The sequence below is a fragment of the Mustela nivalis genome (genome assembly GCF_964662115.1).
Source record: "Mustela nivalis genome assembly, chromosome: 13".
Taxonomy (NCBI): Eukaryota; Metazoa; Chordata; class Mammalia; order Carnivora; family Mustelidae; genus Mustela; species Mustela nivalis.
Genome location: NC_139032.1, coordinates 57,658,678 through 57,680,413, shown reverse-complemented (window position 1 = coordinate 57,680,413; position 21,736 = coordinate 57,658,678). Strand labels below are relative to the sequence as shown.

General features: G+C 42.6%; 1 protein-coding gene and 1 long non-coding RNA gene across 2 annotated transcripts in view; one reads left to right on the top strand and one right to left on the bottom strand.

Moving 5' to 3' along the window:
* The window catches only part of LOC309846075, a 277,012-nt gene that overhangs the window by 167,259 nt on the left and 88,017 nt on the right, over nt 1-21,736 (bottom strand). The gene's annotated exons all lie outside the window — the stretch shown is intronic.
* LOC309847220 (protein SPATA31F1-like) overlaps nt 11,137-21,736 on the top strand; it is a 38,270-nt gene continuing 27,670 nt past the window's right edge. Inside the window, exons 1-5 of the mRNA XM_082697154.1 lie at nt 11,137-11,344; nt 11,837-11,882; nt 12,414-12,474; nt 13,633-14,117; nt 17,014-17,474. Of these exons, the coding sequence (XP_082553280.1) occupies nt 11,201-11,344; nt 11,837-11,882; nt 12,414-12,474; nt 13,633-14,117; nt 17,014-17,474 (1,197 nt within the window). The 5' untranslated portion in view covers nt 11,137-11,200. The remainder of the gene's footprint in view (nt 11,345-11,836; nt 11,883-12,413; nt 12,475-13,632; nt 14,118-17,013; nt 17,475-21,736) is intronic.

Genomic DNA, 21,736 nt, shown 5'->3' with positions numbered 1-21,736 from the left:
GTTCTCTGTGCTTCTTGGATTTCAGTGTCTGTTTACTTCCCCAGATTAGGGAAGTTTTCAGCTATAATTTGCTGAAATAAATCTGCCCCTTTTTCTTTCTCTTCTTCTGGGACTCACTTGAATGTTACAATGCTTTAAGGAGTTCCTTAGTTCTCTAAGTCTACATTTGTGATTCAGTAACTTTATATCACTCTTCTTTCAGTTTCATTATTTTCTCTAGTGTTTTCAATGCTTTTCTCAACCCCAATGTCTTTAGTAATTATTGTTTTAAATTACATTTCAGACATCTTCTATATGTGTTGATTAAATCCTTTTCGGTGACTTCTTCCTTTTCTTTCATTTGGGGTGAATGCCTCCATCTTGTCATTTTGTCTGGGTCATTTTTTGTGTGTGATTGTTAGGACAGTCTGCTGCATTCCTGCTCTTGAAAGTAATGGCTATATTAAGAAGAGAAGAAAGAGAGAGAGAAGGAAGAAAGAAAGAAAGAAGAGAAAGGGAGGGAAGGAAAGAAAGAAAGAGAGTGGGAAAGAAAAGGGGAGAAAGGAGGGAGGGAAGAAAAGAAGGAAGAAAGGAAAGAAAGAAGGAAAAAGAAAGAAAGAAAGTGGGGTGCCTGGGTGGCTCAGTTGGTTAAGCAGCTGCCTTCAGCTCGGATCATGATCCCAGAGTCCTGGAATTGAGCCCCTCATCAGTCTTTCTTCTCAGTGGAGAGCCTGCTTCTCCCTCTCCCTCTGCCTGCCTTTCTGCCTACTTGTACTCTGTCTGTCTAATAAATAAAATCTAGAAAGAGAGAGAGAGGAAGGAGGCTAGATCCTATTTCTCCTAGAGCTGAAGTTTTGCAGCACTCTATGATCAGTAGACTAGGTTCTTGCAGAGGTTTATACTGGTCTTCTATACTGCCCTGCTTCACTGATTCTCAGGTGGACTTGCCCTAGTGGAGATGCACCTGCAGGGTGCAGGGTCTGGGCAAGGCTTGGTGTAAGCAGCTCCAGCCTCCACTTGGTGGCACTGTTTTGCTCACTGAAGTTGGTCAGTGTTGATGGGCAGTGGGAAGAAAATGGCATCACCCCACCCTCTCCTCCTCACTGTGGGCAGCTTACACCTGTCACTCTTCTGGAAGCCCTCACAGAAGAACAGTTACCCCTCCTGTGTCTCTGGCTTCTGTCAGATCTCTGCCTTCACTCTGTCTGTGTCTGAGCTGTCTGCCTGCCAGGCAGTACAGCATTCCCATGTTTTATCTCCAGCAAGGCTGGGTTTCAAAACTCCAAACTTCAGAGACCCCCCAGCAGCATGGACCCACGCTGATCCTCTTGGGGAGGGCCGCCTTGCCATGGCCAGGTACTGGTTGTGCCTGAGCACCAGCTGGGAATTTATGGTAAAGCATGTAGCAAAAAGCCAGCACCAAGGCTTGCTGCCCTCAGCCAGAGTCCCTGTTCCTATGCTATTGAATGGGAAAGCTTAATGGCATCTGCTGGGTCTTTTGTCCCCAGAGAGGCTATGCCACCCCTCCCAAATGCACTTCCAAGAAGGGGAACTGTATTTACCCATGTGACCTAGGGGATCTCCAGAATCCCTGGTCTCTACCCTCCTTCTGCTCCAGAGTACTGCTAAAACTGCTGGGTGCAACACTGGCAATGGCATGGACCTCTACAACTTCAGACTTTGCATTCCATTGCTTATAAAAACTTGTGGTAGTTGGCCCCTCCCCTTTTCCCAGTCAGTAGTTTTAGGGGAAAGTTTTTCTTGTGCAATCCCCTGCCCATTTTCCTGTTCTCTCTCTCCCTCTCTCCTTCCCACCTTTTTCTCCCTCCCTACCCTTCCTCTCTCTGATTAGGGCTGTCTCCCCTCCATAGCACTGGCAGCACTTTACTCCCCCAAATCAACACTCTGTAATTCATAGCTTCCAGGATGTGGTCTTTTTTTTTTTTTTTTTTTTTTTAATCTCTAGTTGTGCAGTTTGTTCTCTCAGATTGATTTCTTGGGTGTCCAGAATGATTTGGTATTTATCTAGCTGTGTTTGAGGGACAAGGCAAACTTAAGAACCGCCCCCCCACTCCTCTACCTCTTAAACTCCCCTTCTATTTCTTCTTGAGTAGGTTTTTTTTTTTTAAGATTTTTATTTATTTGTCAGAGAGAGAGAGAACACACACAAGCAGGCAGAGAGGCAGGCAGAGAGAGAGGAGAAAGCAGGCTCCCTGATGAGCAAGGAGCCCGATGTGGGACTCAATCCCAGGACCTGAAGATCATGACCTGAGCTGAAGGCAGCTGCCCAACCAACTGAGCCACCCAGGCGTCCCTTGTTGAGTAGGTCTTGAAGGTTTGTGTCTTTTACAGAATTTGTTCATTTTATCTAAGTTGTTGATTTATATATGTTAAAATTTTCACATACTAATTTATCATTTTTTTAATATCTAGAATTTGTATGGAGTCACTTCTCTCATTCCTGATATTGATAATTTGTGTCTTCTCTGTTTTTCCCTTATTTTTCTTTTCTTTCTTTTTTTAAGCTTTTATTTATTTATTAGAGAGAGCATGTATGAGAGCGAGAGAGAGAGAGAGAGAGCAGGAGCAGGGGGAGAGGGAGAAGCAGACTCCTTAGTGAGTAGAGAACCTCATGCAAAGTGGGTCTTGATCCCTAGACCCTGAGGTCTTGATTCCATGGGATCATGACCTGAGCTGAAGGCAGACACACAACCAACTAAGCCACCCAGGTGCCCCTGTTTTTCCCTTATTTTTCTATAACTTCTCAGAATATAAAGGTCTTAGAGCTGTGGTCTTTGTCTTGACATGTACTACACTCAAATTAAGAAATTTGAGTGTAGTACACTCAAATTAGTTTCCTTGGGTTTTTAGAGTGTTGATAAATGAAGTCTTGACCCTTTGATGTTGAATCAAATATTGAGAGTGAGGAAAGAGACACAGTTTCATCAGATACTCACAAAAGTCTGTAACAATGTAAGAACTGTTTCTCTGACCTAAACAGACATACCAATCAATGGAATAGAATAGGGAGAGCCCAGAAAGAAACTCATGCATTTATGATCAATTAATTTATGACAAAAGAACCAGGGATATATGATGGGGGAAAGGATAATATCTTCAGTAAGTGGTTTTGGGAAAACTGGAGAGCCATGTGCAACAGAAATAAAACTGGACCCCTATCTTACAACATATATAAAAATCAACTCAAAATGGATTAAAGACTTGAATATAAGACCTTTAACTTGAGTATAAGTCCTAGAAGAAAATTAGGGGGTAAGTGCCTTGACATCAGCCTTTGCAGTGATTTTTTGGATTTGACACTAAAAGCAAAGACAACACAAGCAAAAATAAACAAGTATGACTGCATCAAACCAAAAGGCTTCTGCACAACAAAGGAAACCATCAACAAAATGAATAAGCGACTATAGAATGAGATAAAATATTTGCAAATCATATATCTAATAAGTGGTTAATACACAAAATATATAAAGAACTCATACAACTGAGTAGCAAAAAAAAATCTGATTAAAAATTGGTCAGGGTGCCAGAGTGACTCAGTTAAAGCTAATGTCTTGATCTCAGAGTTATGAATTCAAGCCCCACATTGGGCTCCATGCTGGGCATGGAGCTTACTTTAAAAAAAGAGCAGAGGAACTGAAGAAACACTCATCCAAAGAGAACATACAATTGGCTAGCAGATACATGAGAAGGTCCTGAATTTCACTAATCATCAGCAAAATGCAAATGGGAACCACAATGAAACATCATCTCAGATGTGTTAGGATGGTTGTCATCAACTGCAGACAAAGGACTGATATCCAAGATCTATAAAGAACCCCTCAAACTCAACACTCAAAAAACAGATAATCATGTCAAAAAATGGGCAGAAGACATGAACAGACACTTCTGCAAAGAAGACATACAAATGGCTCACAGACACATGAAAAAAATGTTCATCATCATTAGTCATCAGGGAGATTCAAATAAAAACCACATTGAGATACCACTTTACACCAGTTAAGATGGCCAAAATTAACAAGACAACAAACAACAAAATTTGGAGAGTATGTGGAGAAAGGGGAACCCTCTTATACTGTTGGTGGGAATGCAAGTTGGTGCAGCCAATTTGGAAAACAGTGTGGAGATTGCTTTTTTTTTTTAATTTTTTATTTTTTATAAACATGTATTTTTATCCCCAGGGGTACAGGTCTGTGAATCACCAGGTTTACACACTTCACAGCACTCACCAAAGCACATACCCTCCCCAATGTCCATAATCCCACCCCCTTCTCCCAAACCCTTAAGAAATTAAAAATAGAGCTACCCTATGACCCTGCAAATGCACTACTGGGTATTTATCCCAAAGATACAGATGCAGTGAAAAGAAGGGTCATCTGTACCCCAATGTTCACAGCAGCAATGGCCACAGTCACCAAACCGTGGTAAGAGCCAAGATACCCTTCAACAGATGAATGGATAAAGAAGATATGGTGCCTATATACAATGGAGTATTATGCCTCCATCAGAAAGGATGAATACCATGCTTAGTGAAATAAGTCAATCTGAGAAAGACAATTATCATATGATCTCCTTGATATGAGGAGGTTGGGAGGCAACATGGGGGGGTTGGGGGTTAGGAAAGGAATAAATGAAACAAGGTGGGATCGGGAGGGAGATAAGCCATAAGAGACTCTTAATCTCACAAAACAAACAGGGTTTTGGGGGGGAAAGGGGTTGGGTTATAGACATTGGGGAAGGTATGTGCTATGGTGAGTGCTGTTAAGTGTGTAAACCTGGCAATTCACAGACCTGTACTCTTGGGGCTAATAATACATTATATGTTGATAAAAAATAAAAATTAAAAAAAAAGTAAGGATGAATACCCAACTTTTATATCAACATGGATGGGACTGGAGGAGATTATGCTAAGTAAAATAAGTCAAGCAGAGAAAGTCAATTATATGGTTTCACTTGTAGAGTGTAAGGAATAACATGAGAAATGAGTTGGTGGAAATCGGAGGGGGAGATGAACTATGAGAGACTGTGGACTCTGAGAAACAATCTGAGGGTTTTGGAAGGGAGGGGGGGTTAGGGTATAGGTGAGCCTGGTGGTGAGTATTAAGGAAGGCACGTGGAGCACTGGGTGTGGTGCATAAAAAATGAATCTTGGAACACTGAAAAATAAAATAAAACAAACAAACAAATAAATAAATAAAAAAGAAAGACATTGTGTCAAAAAAAAAAAAAAAAACCCAACCCAGATTGACAATCTCTATCTTAATTGGACTTCTAATTATTTTTTAATTGTTTAGTCCAACTATATGTAATGCAATTATATATATATGGTTGAATTTGTGGTTTGTTTTTCATTTATTTATTGACTTATTTATTTATTTTCTCCTTTACAGCTTTGTTTTGATTATTCAAATGCTTATTTTCAGTATTCTTTTTATATACTCTATTACTTTTTAGCTGTATCACTGGGGGGTTTTTTGTTTATAAATTAGTACTGTAGAAATTGTACAACCACCCTGAAATTACCACAATCTGCCATGAATTAACATCATATCATTCTTTGTAGAATGAATAAAAATCTTAAAGTATTATTTTAAAAAAGAGTGGCTGTCACTAAAAAGACAAGAAATAAAAAATGCTTGTGAGAAAAAGGAACACTTGTGCCCTGCTGGTGGGCATGTAAATTGATGCAGCCACTATGGAAAACATCATAGAGGTTCCTCAAAAAACTAAATATATAGCTACCATATAATCCAGTAGTCCTACTTCTGGGTATATAGCTCAAGGAAACAAAATCACTATATGTGAATGAATATATATGAAAGAATAAAGAATATGTGATACACGCACACACACACATACATACAATGGAATATTATGAGGTGTAAAAAAGAAGGAAATCTTGCTTTTTGCAACAACAATAGATAAATCTTGAGGGCATTATGTTGAGTGAAAAGAAAAACAGTGGAAGACAAATACTGTATTATCTCATTTATATGTGTAATCTAAAAAAAAAATTCCTAAACTCACAGAACAGAAAACAGATTGGTGGATGTCAGTGGCAAGGGGTGAAGGGTGGAGGGAAAGCAGGGGAAGGTGGTTAAAAGGTACCAAAAGGTTTTTCAGGTAGTTCATCTCCCTTGTTTGCTCTACTCTTCCAGTTAGAAGATTAATAAGTTCTGGGGATCTAATATACAGCATAATGACTATAATTAACAATAATATATTTTGTATATTTGAGAGCTGCTGAGAGAGCAGATTTAATTTAAAAGTTTTCATCACAAGAAAAAAATTGTAACTGTGAGGAGATGGATGTTAAACTTACTTGGTAATCATTTTTTCAATATATACATAAATCATTATGTTGTGCACCTAAAACTAATACAATGTTATATGTCAATTATATCTCAGTAAAACCGGAAGGGGGTTGGGGTGGCAGTTGCCCGTATCTCCCAAATATACACCCAGACCTTGGTGCTTCATTTCTTGAGGATTATTTTTGATACTTCATATATAGATTGCTAGACCCTGCCCCTAGATATTCTGACGAATTAAGTCTGGAATGAGGCCAGAAAATCTGTATTTCTACAGGCTTCCCAGTGATTCTGATGTAAGGCTAGGATGGAGAGCCACTGGAACAGATGACCTTTTAAAGTCATTAAGGGGACACCTGAGTGGCTCAGTGGGTTCAGGGTCTGCCTTCAGGTCTGGTTATGGAATCAAGTCCCGTGTTGTGCTCCTTGCTCAGCAGGGAGCCTGCTTCTCCCTCTGCCTGCCACTTCCCCTGCTTGTGCTTGTGCTCCCTCTCTCTGACAAATAAATTAATAAAATTTTTAATAAAAAAGAAAGTCACTTTTAAGAGGGCGCCGGACCAGGAGCATTGGGTGGGCAAGTGCTGCCCTCTAGTGTCGCCAGCTTCTTGCTGCACTTAATGCATACTGCAACCTGCTGCATGAGCCCTGGTGGTCTTGCTGCCTGACACAGCTATTGAGTTTCCTGTCCAGCTCCTGCAAATTTTAACTCTTAGGCATTAATAAAAACACTTATGTATAAAAAGGTTGCTGCTGAATAGCACACTGTGCTTCTCTATCCCCAGAACCTCAACACATTTTAGATGTTCAGCAATATTTTCTGATACTGAGACACAGCAGTCAGAGTCAACAACTCTGAAGAGAGTCAACAACTCTGAACAGTTTCCTGAAGAAATTCTACTATTACAGTAATTGTTGCACTGTGGAATAATCATGGAAGCAGATTCTAGCTTGGGCAAGAATCTGGAAACAAATGAATGTGAATTTATGGCTGTGTATCCCTCCAGAGTCCATAGAGGCTTTTCAGGTAGTTCATCTCCCTTGTTTGCTCTTCACGATAAGCTGTGAAGCAGGAAGGGCAAATGTGAAGATCCATGCCCACATCCTTGATGTGTTCATCACATGAATGTGCCTTTGTTTGGGAAGACTCTGATCCCACAGTCCTAACTACTCAAGCACTTTTCATCAATGAGTACCAGCTCAATAAACAAACCTGTACTAAAGGCCTACTCTGCAAAAAACACGTAAGATTGTCTTTGGCTCTACCTCCTGAGTTTGGAGATAGGAACAAGGGTGAGTGAGTTGCTGCAGAGGGGTTCGCAGCAGATGGTTTTAACGGCTTAGTAGTGGGCTATCTGTAAGGTAAACAGTGCACTGCTTAGAACAGGTGCAAGGTTTGCACAATCTGGTGGTTTTGTCATGGGCAGGAGGTTAGGAGGAGACAGAACTGTTTCAGCAGTGAGAAGGCAGCAGGAGCTGCAGGAAGCAGAGCTGGTTGGGTAGGAAATACAAAATTCTGCTCACCTTCTCTTCATCCCATTGGTGAGAGAGGGAGTGTCCTAGGGTTCTGGAGGTGGCTGAACTCATGACACCTGACACTGGACTTCTGAGACTGACAACAATTTATTAATCATATGTATTCACAGCCCAGGGTAAAAAGACACCAGTCACCATGCAGGGCCACGTTAGGTCATGCTAATGGAAGACAGAACTGTTGAAGTAGCCTAGAAGGCAGAAGCAGCTGCAGGAAGCAGGAGCAGTTTGGGTAGAAATAATAAAAGTTGAAGACTTTTTAATGTGCTGTTGGATCCTGTTGGCTAGGATCTTGTTGAGAATCTTAGCATCCATATTCATCCGTGATATTGGTCTGAAATTCTCCTTTTTGGTAGGGTCTTTGCCTGGTTTGGGGATCAGGGTAATGCTGGCTTCATAGAAAGAGTCTGGAAGTTTTCCTTCTGCTTCAATTTTTTGAAACAGCTTCAGGAGAATAGGTGTTATTTCTTCTTTGAAAGTTTGGTAGAATTCCCCAGGGAATCCATCAGGTCCTGGGCTCTTGTTTTTTGGGAGGTTTTTGATCACTGCTTCAATCTCGTTACTAGATATCGGTCTATTCAGGTTGTCAATTTCTTCCTGGTTCAATTTTGGGAGTTTTTGGTTTTCCAGGAATGCATCCATTTCATCTAGGTTGCTTAGCTTATTGGCATATAACTGTTGATAATAACTTCTGATGATTGTTTCTACTTCCTTGGTGTTAGCTGTGATCTCTCCCTTTTCATTCATAATTTTATTAATTGGGGCTTTCTCTCTTTTCTTTTGGATTAGTGTGGCCAATGGTTTATCGATGTTATTGATTCTTTCAAAAAACCAGCTTCTAGTTTCATTGATACGTTCTACTGTATCTCTGGTTTCTACCTCATTGATTTCAGCTCTAATCTTGATGATTTCCCTTCTTATGTGTGGAGTTGGTTTGATTTCTTGTTGATTCTCCAGTTCCTTAAGGTATAGAGACAGTTGGTGTGTTCTGGATTTTTCAGTTTTTTGAGGGAGGTTTGGATGGCTATGTATTTCCCCCTTAGGACCGCCTTTGCTGTATGCCATAGGTTTTGGACCGAAGTGTCTTCATTCTCATTGGTTTCCATGAATTGTTTCAGTTCTTCTTTGATCTCCTGGTTGATCCAAGCGTTCTTAAGCAAGGTGGTCATTAGCTTCCAGGTGTTTGAGTTCCTTCTGAACTTTTCCTTGTGATTGAGCTCCAGTTTCAAAGCATTGTGATCTGAAAAAAACAAAAAACAAAAAACAATAAAGATATTAAAATAGCTCAAATTCATCCCATCATCAGGGGGAGACTCTTCTTAAATTATGTTAAATGTAAGGATGACTTTTGTTTGTGTTTTGTTCTATATAAAAAGGACACTTAAAAACATTCACTGATCTATTTCTTTCCATTTTTTATTAAATCATTTTCAGAGTATTCTTCCCCATAGCTAATAAAGAAAATCCTTCATACTAATGATTGGTAGGGATATTTTTTGCCTTTTGTTTCTGAAATTATGGTATATATACTTAACATAAAATTTACTGTTTTAACTATTTTTAATGTATAGTTCAGTGTCATTTAATACATTTACAGTGTTGTGCAGTCATCTTCACTATCCATTTTCAGAACTCTTTCAACATCCCAAATAGAAACTCTGTACCCACTGAATAATAACTCCTTAATCCCTTCCTCCCCAAACTCTAGTAAGATTGAGCCTTGATTCACGTTAATTAGTTTTATCTTTGTAACTAGGTTTGTTAAGTGTCTTGAGAGAAGGCGGGTAACAACACAACACAAATGTGTCTGTGCTTTTGATACTGCCTAGCTTAAGGATGAACTCAGATTGAATGCTCATCACACTGTCTGGTGTTAGACTGGATGCTGGAGGAAGGACCAAGTAGCACTTTCAGAGATTTTCGGCCTAAGAATTTTGGGGTATGAGACCTCTCTTATCAGGGCAAGAATTTAAGGAATTTCCAGAGTCCTAGGGTGTTGGAGGCATCTCACAATGTCGACAAGGGCCATGAAGTTAACATTAATATGTGAATCTGTGGACATAAGAGTGGTGGGTAACTGAGGTTGGACAGGAAAAAGCTTGCCCTGCCTAAAGGTATTCAAATTCAGACTTCATAAAACATTTAGCCAAACATTCCAAACATGTTGGATTGAGCCAAAGAACCACAAGTTTGTATTCCTTAATCAGAAATGTTGCCAGTGACTCATCTCCAGAATAGGCAGGATGCTAAAAGATCTGTAGAGCTATTCTGGAAAATCAAGCTCCAGAAGAGAGCCTCATTTATGTGCCTCATGGAAGGCAGTATTTACAGTCTTTTCCCACCCATCCCAAGCTTGACCATAAACTGAGAGGAACCTTTCTTTAATTCTAGAAAGTTATTTTAAAAGACAAGAGCTATATCCTTTCCTTGACATATCAGGCATGATCTTCTTCTTGAACCTCTTTTTAAAAATATTTTTTTATAAACATATAATGTATTATTAGCCCCAGGGGTACAGGTCTGTGAATCGCCAGGTTTACACACTTCACAGCACTAACCATGGCACATACCCTCCCCAATGTCCATAATCCCACTCTTCTTGAGGCTCTTAATACTGACCACCAATTGCTTGTAACATCAAAATCCTGTTGTTTTTTTTTTTTTTTTTTAGATTTTTATTTGTTTGTTTGAGAGAGAGAGAGAGCATGAGAAGGGGGAGAGTCAGAGGGAGAAGCAGACTCCCTGCCAAGCAGGGAGCCTGACTTGGGACTCGATCCCAGGACTCCAGGATTATGACCTAAGCTGAAAGCAGTTGTTTAACCAACTGAGCCACCCAGGTACCCCAAATCCTCATTTTCTAATAGTTAACAAGACAAAGCATGTCCTAGCCTCTTGTGTGTTTTTTAGTTATCTTCCCAGTATAGGTGATGTAACATAGGGTTCCTCTGACCTAGCCACTCTCTCTCTCTCTCTTATAGGAAATGCTGTGTACATGAAGACTAACTTATCTTAGGATAGATGCCAGACTGTTGTCTTAAGAAGAGACCTAAGCCATAAGATTATAGGGAATACATGAAAAGATATATGCTGCCGGTGACCTTGGCACCTCTAGGGCCCAAGCTCTGCAACTCATACAGACAACCAGATACTTCATCTGAACACTGCATCACATGAGCTTCTCCCAGACAAATAAAGGTCTGTGATGCTCTACATGCCCTTTGAAATAGGAGAGCTTTGTGATGTAGGCTAGTGATCTGGTTCCATCTTCTGTGAGGCAGAGATGACAAGGTCTAGAATTTGGAGGCATTAAGTTCCAAGTCCCTGAAAGCCTAGGAAGAGGGATGGCTAGTGAGGTTTAGATTATGTTGACCCCTACCTTTCTTCTGTGGGATGTTGGATATCCCTTATACACTTATGGCTCCATCATTATTATTGCATTAATTATTTGGCAAGTGAAAAAGAGCCACCAAGAATTAAGGTTGGGACCTAACAGGAGCTGTTGCCGGGTAGGGAAACACAATTACCATAACTAAACTGATTAAGCTTCAAACAAGATTTCATCCTCTTACTTTCTCCTGTTACCCTGACCCCTACATTTTTATGGGGGTTTCCTCATGGATCCCTTAATAGATCCAAATTTGGGTTGATTCTTCTGGTTGGGAGACATTCAGGACCTTGGGTAGCTAAAATGCTTTGGCTTCTAGACCTCTTATCCTTTAATCTGCTCATATTTTCTCCTGTCTCATTCTGATATCCCCACAGAACTTGTTCAGGGAGTGGGGGTAAAGGTATATAGTATAGTAGAGCCTTAAAATGAATTAGTAATAAGAGAAGGGAAATGATGGGTGAAAAAGATAGAGTAGGGAAAAGAATGGTAGGAGAGTATATAAAATTGGAATATAGAAAAAGTTTGGGAAATATTTACAGATTTTGTCTCATTTAGAGACAAAAAGTAAAAGGTACCCCAATTTAATACTCTTAACTTTCTTGTTTTCAAGCATCACCGGAGAGTCAAACAAAGGGCTAAAGATAGAACATCAAGAGGTAAAGTCCTAGTTTCTCCTTGGACTCCCCTTGCTATGGGCAAGATTCTCTGATTCCTGACACACTCTGACCCCTGGAACAAGTAGCCAGGTGCTCTAACCACTGAAGGCTCCTATTGCCCCAGCTGACAAATTCTCCCAGAAGACTTTCTTGGGTGGGAAATCAGAGCCTAGGAATGTCCCAAAATTCTCTACCTTACACCTGCCCCTGGGAATGAAGAATGAGGAAGTAGGACAGAAGCCTTTTTTTTTTTTTTTTAATAGTTTTACCACCCTGTGGAAGTCACCTCATGTCTCAGTCCATGATCCAGGAAATGGGAGTCTCATGATCCTGCCTCACTCACAGTGTGGTTGTGATGATCAAGTGAAATTGGGTCCAGGACAGCATGTTGCAATGGGTTAAGTTGTACACAGACATGCCTTAGAGCATTGACTCTTGGGGTTTTCAATCTGCTCTTACTCAAGGCCTTCAGCTTCCTATAGGATATCCCTGCATCCTCTAATTTCTTGTAACACTGTTGTGTTTTTTCAGCTAGGAAACATTCCCGAGAAGAAACTGAGAAGCCGTGGGAGCTGCTGTCTATCATGAAAAGGTGATCCCTTCTTTGTGGTCTCCAAACTCTCAGCCTGGCCTGTGATGATTTCTCTGCTTGGCCTGGGGCAGGGAGGAGAAGAGGGATAATGTCTGGGAGGGAGTCAGACACAGTGGATGGTGAAGACTGGTTGAGAGGGTTGCCAGGGCAGAGGGGGATCAGGTGTCTCAGGTAGGAGGAGTCTCCCAGTTCTGCTCTGGCTAGGTTCACAGTGGTCCTGAAATTCAGGATTTCACTACTATGTGATTCACTGAAGATGCTACATGAGTTTGCACTCAGCCACAGACAAGTTATCCAGTCAAGAGAATAGGCAAATGCCTGCACAAATAAATGACCATGCCATATTCCCTTTACAGTTACAGCTATTCAAGGGCAGACCCCTGGGAACCTGCTGATATTAGCTCCATGGCTTTGTCTTCAGGGAGGCCAACTCCTAGGACAGCCCTCAGAAACGAGCCTGTCATCCTCTTAAAAGCTCCAGGAATGGGACTGGCTCTCAAGAGATGCTATGTATAGGATCTAGGACACTCCATAATCCCCAGAATGTGGAGTTCCCACAAAGACCTCATTTTCCACAGTTTAGGAATATGAATGGCCTTCTTAATCCCAGATGAGTCTGACTCTCCGTTCTCCCTGGTAATGTTCCTGGTGATGCCCCATCAGCTAACCATTGGCTGCCCACTTCTGCCTTGTTCCTTTTTCCTGGTTCAGCTTCTCAACATAGATCAACCGAGAATGTACCCCACCTCCTAGTCTCTCGTGGCCCTGCATTTCCATGGATTGTCTGAGACCTTGCCCAACAAGCTCCAGACCCTCAGCCCAGCCCAGCCAACATAACTATAGCATTTTCCTAGGAGGAAAAGAGGGGTGGATAAACACCCTGGGGGTATAGGCCCAAAGGCTCCCAGGACTAGGTGTGGGTGGACCAAATCTCCAGGCCACGCTCAAAGAGGCAGGTGTTGGGGTGCCTGGGTGGCTCAGTCGGTTAAGCGTTCCACTCTTGATGTCAGTTTGGGTCTTAATCTCAGGGTTCTGAGTTCAAGCTCTGCTCTGAGCTCCATGCTAGGTGTGGAGCCTATTTAAAAAAGCAAACCAAGCCAAACAAACAAAGAGGCCGGTGTCACTCCATCAGTAACTGTTGCCATCTTCCCTTCCCAGCCAGGGCTGGCTTCCTAAGGAGGGAAGTGTGAGGCGGCTCCTGTGTGCAGATCCTTCCTGCCCCATCTGCAATGCTGTGGCTCTAGAGATTCAGCAGTTGCTGGCGGGTGAGAACACCCTGATCTCTCCCCCTTCATCGGGGCCATCGCAGGGCTCCTCTTGCCTGGAGATTTTGTCCATGTCTAGTCTCTCTTTGGAGCAGAGTCAGGGTTCCCTGCTCTCCAAAGATCTTTCACTTCCATCTGTAACCTCCACAAAGTTACAATTAACGGATCAGAAATCCTTAACACAGTCAGCTGCCCAATCAACCAGTGTCAGCCTCCAAGATCACCAGGCTGAACTCCTTCAGCGAAGGAAGGGATTTGAAGTGCCAGATGTGTCCAGGGATGCAGGAGCTCGGTCTTCTTCAAGTGAGGAGCCTAGGATTCCTGTGAATCAGGAGGACAAGAGGAAGAGCCACTCTGAATGTGTGCTGGAAAAACAAGGTCAGCTGCCCTTGAATATCTGATTCTCTTTCTTTCCTTGAATTCAGAACTCATGAACCTGAAACACCCCATTGCCTTGCATGTGCCTATTTCCCCAAACCTTAAGTACACGTATATAAATGCATGCATTTCTATACCTGAGGGCTTCCAAGATCTTTAGAAGAGTTCCTCTGACAGCTTATAACACATAGCCTCAGATACTTTCCAAGCCTGGGAGGAAAAAAACCAGTCATTTCTTTAATCATAATGCTACCTCTAAGGCCGCTATTGAAAATATGAGGTATCTTCCTGATCCTGGGTTCATGAGAGTTGAGCCATTCCACCCAAATTTTCTGGTTTATAGAAGGATCCACTATGAACCCAGAGCAAATACCACTGCAAGCAAATCCCAAACTCCATAGCTCTGGCTCTACCCTCTACTACATTTCAATTTCTAAGTGGTCTCTATCCATTGCCTGGAGGACCTACTGAGGCTGCAGTGTGCTATCTGCAGCAGAAACATAGCTACCTTTCTGTGGTTCCTCTTTTCTGCACAATGAGTCCTCAGTCTCCCCATAAAGATCTCTCCACAAAAGGGAAGCCCAGTCCCCTTATTCTTCAAGAATTTCTTCATAATCTCTCTACTGTCTAAAATTTCCTTCACCTAAGTTAGCCCCACCTTCTTTCCACATTCCCAAATGTGGGCTTCTCCATCTGACTAACAACGAACCCATTTCAATATCTCATTTCCTCCTCTGGCCAAGTGTGAAGATTTAGAGCAGCACCAGCTGCAAAGGCAGCTATATCTTCAGTGGGGTTTGCTAGCCCAGAAATCTCTGTAGGTGCAGAGAACCATATAAAATAAGCCCTGAGACATGGTTCCGCTTGTCCCCAGGGGCCTACCTGTTAGGAGAAACCCCTTTCAGTCTGCAAGAGGGAGGTGGTGTTTCACTGGAACATGCCCAAAGCTGCTTGAGTTCTACTTTCAGAAGTTGTTGATTTAGCAAATTGATTCACTATTGCAAGGGCCTGCCCCAAAAGATCCAGCAGTCCAAACAGTTGCTCCTATCTCCTCCTGACCAGCAGCCCCTGCCCCAGAGCAGCACACTGACCAATGTGAGTGTCCCCTTAGCTTGCAGACCTAGAGGCCAGTGGAGATAGTGAGTTGTTTTGATCCACTGTGGCAGCAGGGCCAGTCCACAGTTGCTTGCCCAGGCTAAGGCACTGTTGCAGAGATACGGTGACTACAGGTGTGGGGAAAACTGCTGGGGCAGTTTTCATGTTCACATTTGCAGCTGTTGGGACTAGAAATCATTGGGCCTGCAGCATTCCAAGGGCCCTGACAATAGCTTGGTTCCCTTGTGCTCAGAAAGAAAGTTTCTAGATGTAGTGGTAGCTGTCAGCCCCTACATGGATCAGGAAGCCACATCCTCAACACTGATAGGCCTTGACCAGCAGCAACAAGCCCCACTTGATGCTGTCACTGATCATTCTGGTCAGCACCTGCCTGGGTATCTTCCCACGGGGCCACTGAGAAACTGGAGACAAGTTTTGGCCTTACTGTCAGGGCTGCCAGCTTTTTATTATGTGGCTTTCTCCAAGGCCATGACCACAGAAATCACTGGCCAATCTGCATTCACAGAGATGTGCCTGGGGCTTTTGAGGGCCCAGTATAACCTATGGCTCAATATCATCTAAACATCAATGTATAAGTCCTGGGCCAGGTTTTCAAGATGCCTGTGAGACTTGTTCTGACAATATATAAGCATTCCAGGTTGAAGTATAGGTGAATGGAGATGGTGCCTCTAAAGAGCCAGACATATTGCTGCCCCCTGTTCACTCAAGATATCCATCTTGCCCAAACTTAATTTTAATCTGAAAAATTCCTGTAGATACATTTGGGAAGTCTTATAAAGAAAAAGGAGTCCAGGAACAAATTGTGGCTGTCCCAAAGAATATCTAGAAGTCCTTTCAGAGTCTAAACAAGCAAGGAAAAACATTGCTCCAGGATCTCCCCATCCCACCAGGCATCATCCCATGGGCTCTAGAATGTTCCACCTTAAAGAATAGCTTGCAGATAAACTAAGACAGTGCAGGAGAACCAAAAGCAAGCTAGTCCCAACTGGCTTCCAAGATCTCACAACCCACTGGTGACACAACAGGGGCCCAGATGCTTTGCATTCCCCTGGAGGCCATGTGAACAAACTCAGCCTGGAGGAGCCCTGGAACACTTATCCCTGCAAAGGTGAGCACAACTCCCTACCCCAGCAGAGAGAACAAAGGATCCAGAAAGACTTAAAGCAACAGAGAATCACAGACAAGGGGGGTTCAGTTTTGAAGCTCTCCCTAGCCAGAGAGAACATCTACTCTACTGAGGCCAGGAGGGACACTTATAAATAGAACTCTTAGTGCCCCTGACTTCCCACATGTATCTCCAGGATCTTTCTCAGGTAGGATTTTAGTTAGGATTTCCTTGAGTGAGTTGGAACTAGTAAGGATCTGTCTGGATCTGCAGAGCCACTATTTCTATCCTCTCAGCTGACTTATCCCTGTCAGCACCTTCACAAGTTTCCCCTTCACTTTGAGTTCCTAGAGTATCCCCTAGGATTCCTTGGGTCAAAAGGCCAGATGAGAATGGTCTGCAAGGCTGTTAAAGCAGGCTGAATGACCTCATCCAAATAAAGATTCCTCAGAATGCCAAAACTAGAGTCCCAGAGCTTAATGGGCCAGACCTTACATGGCCAATTTACTGGGTAATTATTTGCTGGAGCAAACTGTTAAGTCCAGCATTTAAAGTGACCACAGTTTTGAGATCCTAACTTTGTAGGGCCAAAATTTATAGGGCCACACTTTCTAGGGTCAAAAGCTACAGGGTCTAGTAAAAGCAGCCCATATTCACAAGATCTCATTCTTCCAGAAGCTGCAGAAGCTGGCTTGGAAGATAAGGTGAAGCACTTTCCACACTGGATTAATCCTGAGATGAAAGGTCAAGGGCATAAAGAATCCATTCTCCTCTCTAAGGATGAAACAGTTCCCAAAACCATGACAAAAAAGGTTGAGAAGAATCCATCCCCGACTGGACACCCTGTGAGAGGAGCCAAGTTGGAGAAGAAAACAGAGGAGGAGGGCATGACCTTCTTTGATGCCCACCAGTCTCTGGACAATGAACTCAAGGAACAATCCCTTCAGCCCAGACACTCCTGGTTCCTGTGCCCTTCCCGAGATGGCTCCAAGCATTGTCCTCAGCTGACTTGTGCCACTCAACTAGAAAATCCATCCCACTTCTCAGCTCTCACCTCAGCAGAAGGCACTGATCTATACAAAGAGAATACCCAGTCCAGGAAAAAGGAGTTCATAGGTTCCCAATCCTCTGCATGCCCATGAAAAAGGCTGTCATCATTTCTGTTAATGTGCAGGTGAGGCAGGACCCTCTCCAAATATACTCTATACCTCTAAGCAAAGAACCCTCTGTTTCTGCTTCCTTATTTCTAAGGTTGTGTGTGATATAGAGAGTAAAGAAGGTATATAATACTTGACATACAGAATAGGAGCTTAAATATGTATTTCAAATAGAGCAGCATTTTCCATACAACTCTTTCAGTCCCAATCTGAACTATGGATTGGGAGACTTCAGCAAAGAAGGAAGACCCTTGTCCAAGGTGCATGGAAGGTGCACCAGGCTTGATTTCTATCATGTCTTCCTGTGGCATCTATGAGCCCTATAGGAGCAATGTGGACATGAGAATAGTATAAGAAGTAGCAGCCAGGAATCTAGTGCATTTTTGGCCCATAGGCACAATTCACCAATAACTTCTTTATATGCCCAGAGTCTGAAGGGAGGTTTTTTACAGGAGTGTCACATTGCTCATCCTTGATAAACACAAAAGCATACAGGTAATGTGACATGTGTCAGAAGCAAATGATAGACTCTCCCCTCTCTGAACGCTGTTATTACTGATTAGATCTTTAAAAGGACTAATCATCTGGGAGTCTGCTGCAGCCTGTTGCCAGTTTGACCCCCATTGCCTTTCAGTTGCATGGAATAAATGCCTCATAGAATGAAGATCAGTTGAAGAGAAGGTTCCCAAAAAGATCACAATAAAACCTAAGACCTGAGTCTTAACATTCAATAGTTCAAATATTCAACCACTATGTGCCAGTACTATGCCAGACACTAGGAGCACAACAATGAACAACAGGCCTTCCTCCATTGAGCTTATGGACTCATGGAGTAGACAGTCAAATAAAAAGCTACTAAAGCACTTTGATAAAGACGGGTTAGAGGAGGTAGGTGAAAATACACAGGAGGGCACTTAAACTAATGTGGTAGGGGGAGGGGGTTCATGGCAATTTTCTTAGAAGTGGTGATATGTAGACTGAATTTCAAAGGATAAGAAGTTTCCAGGAAGGAAGTGGAGAGTCTCTGGGTTTCCCACAGCCTGAGTGTACAAATTGTGCAAATGTATGGTGTCAAACAAATGGATATGCTTATGTAAGAGAACAGTAACTTCCTGGAGAAGTGCTTATAATAATCAAAAGCATATTAAAACTTGAGGGATCAGAATGAGATTGCCAAGCTGGGGAATGGATGGCATTCACTCATGCATTTTTTTCATTTCTTCAACTAATACTGAGCACCTACTATAGGCCACACACTTGTATAAGCACTGAGTATACAGCAATGGACAAAAGAGGAAAAAACAATGTCTTCAATGAGCTTACGTTGATGGTACACTAGGGAGGGAGAGAAAAGAAGCATAAGTAGGGGCTTCTGGGTGGCTCAATCGGTTAAGCATCTGCCTTTGGCTCAGGTCATAATCTCAGATATAGATAGAGCCCCACATTGGGCTCCCTGCTCAGCAGGAGGCCTGCTTCTCCCTCTTCCTCTCCCTCTGCTGCTCCCCCTGCTTGTGCTCTCTCTCTCTCTCTGTCAAATAAATAAAATAGTTTTTAAAAGAAGCACAAGTAAAAAATGCAATATGTAGAAGGTGACCAAATATGTAAGAGGTAAGAAGTTTGGGGAAGATTTAAGTGGGGTGCAGTTTAAAATAGGGATTTCAGGGCAAGTCTCACAAAAAAATGTGGGCATGGGTATGCCTGTGTGTCCTTTGGCTCAGGTCATGATCCCAGGGACCTGGAATCGAGCCCCTAGATGCATTGGACTCCCTGCTCAGTGGAGAGCCTTTTTCTCCCTCTCTTCTCCACTCATGCTGTCGCTATCTGCCCTTCTCTCAAATAAATAAATAAAATCTTTTTTTTTTTTCCTTCCAAAATGTGGGCATATGGGATGCTTGGGTGGCTCAGTCAGCTAAGCACTTGCCTTTGGCTCAAGTCATGACCCCAGGATCCTGGGATTGAGTCACTCATCAGATTCCTTGCTCACAGGGAGCCCGCTTCTCCCTCCCTGCTGCTCCCCCTGCTTGCACGCTCACACTCTCTCTTTCTCTCTGACAAATAAACACCATTTTAAAAAATATAGGCATGGACTAGAGAGAGGTGAGAGAGTAAATCACATACGTAACTGAGGAAATTTCATGTCAGACATGGATAACTGAGGAACTTTTATGTCAAACATGAATAGTCTGGAGGCTGGAATATGCCTGAGCTATTCCAAGGAAGAAGCACAGTGAGCCCAAAGCAGAGTTAGGGGGAAAGTAATGGTGGACAAAGTCAGAGTAGTAAAGGAGCCAAATGGGGTAAGGCCTAGAAGGTCACTGCAAAGTCTTTGATTTTTGAGTAAATGGACGTTGCTGTTAGAGGATCTGCTTAGATCTCCCTTGTGTTTTAAAAAGTCACTTAGGCTGAGTTGCTAACAGCAGTGTTGGGGATATAGAGTTGGAGAGACACAAGGAGATTAGTTATGAGATTATTCCAGTAATCTTAGCAGAAGGGCTAGAAGTGTTTAGATGCTGGATTCATTTTGAGGTACAGACAATAGGATACTTATATCCACTTGCTGATACATTGGATGTGGACAGTTAGGAAAAATAAAAAAAATCAAGGATAATGCCAATGTTTCTGGCCCAATTTTCTGGCAATATGGAGTTACCATTAACTGATATGAGAAATGCTAGGACTGGAGCAGAGTGATATGTGTGATTGGATGGGGAGAGTGGTAATCAGGACTTCACTTTCTTTTAATTTTTTTAAATTGTGTTCAATTAGGAGTTCACGTTTACATAGAGATAGATACTGAACATTCAAGTGTATATATTGATTAGACAATTTGAGCATATGACCCTGGAATTCATGGAAGTGCAGGCAGACAGACAACTAGATAAATAGATATACATAGATGATGATGATGATGATGATGATGATGATGGTGGTGGTGGTGGTGGTAGTGATGGTGATGATATAGATAGATAGGTAGATAGATAGGTAGATAGATGTATTTAAAACCATAAACCATGTGACTAGGCTAGAGAGACAGAAAAATTATTACATTGGTATGATGAGTGCTATGATATATGGGGTCCTGTCCTCAAAGGAGGTACTCAGCAGATAAGGAGAACCCTGAGGTCTCAAAAAAGTTGTCACAATAAAAGTGACCTTGAAAGACATCTTACATTCAACAATTAAAATATTTGAGTATGTACTGTGTTACAGAAACTATGGCAAGCATAACAGTCACCAAGACACAGGCCTTGCCTTTATGCAGATCATGATCTCCTGGGTGGATAGTCTCACATGCCCAAATTGGCTAATCAAAATAAATACATGGATGTGCAACATTCATCTCATAAGTGAACTTCTGATTCCCTGTGTCCCTCTCCCACAGAATCACACATACCAGACATACCACACATAGAAAGACAGAAGCTGCCCTGAGTGGAAGATATGGATCTATGTTTTGGACAGAAGGTGGTACCTCTGCATTCCCACCTTCTGACCTACCACACAGGAGCCAAAAGCTAAAGGAAGTGCAGGAAGTGCTCTAATCTCCCTATGATGTGGTATGGGGGACTATAGGACACTCCTGCTCCACTGATTGGTAAGGAAATCCCGGATGACTCAGTATCCCATCAAACCAAGAGGCGGTGGCAGGACTGTCTTCCACTGACAGGACCTAATGTGTCCACTGCTTGCAAGATGCAGAAAAGCCAGGGTGGGAAGAAGCATGAATGTGTCCCTCCTCTGAATGATGATTTTGTGCCTAATGGATGGCGTCTCAGCCCCAGTTGTGGCCCTCAGGGTGAGGAGGCACAAGGCCCAAGCCTGCTGAGCCAACACCCTCCAGGTGTTTTCCTAAAGCATCCCCAGAGATCATAGGAGGTCCTGTGACAGGCACATCCTCACGGCCTGGTAGGCGTTGGGCAGAGAGCCATGTAGGAGGATGCCCAGGAGAAGGAATGTGACTCAGAAGGGTCACAGCAGCATCAGGAGAAAAGCCAAGGTTAATGTGCACACATCCTGGCTTAAGTGGAGCAGGTCCTTCCCATGGTCCCCCTCAGTCTCCTACCTGCCCCCAGTAGATTCCTATCACAGAAGTTTCAAACAGCTGACCATAACAGCTAGACTTTTGTTCCTGCTTCCCTCCACTGTGGCAGGGAGGTCATAGAATATTCTGAGCACAGGAGTAAGTGTGTGAGTCTTCATTTCCTTGCTCTTGCTCAGTTCTGTCTTGCTATGAACATGTG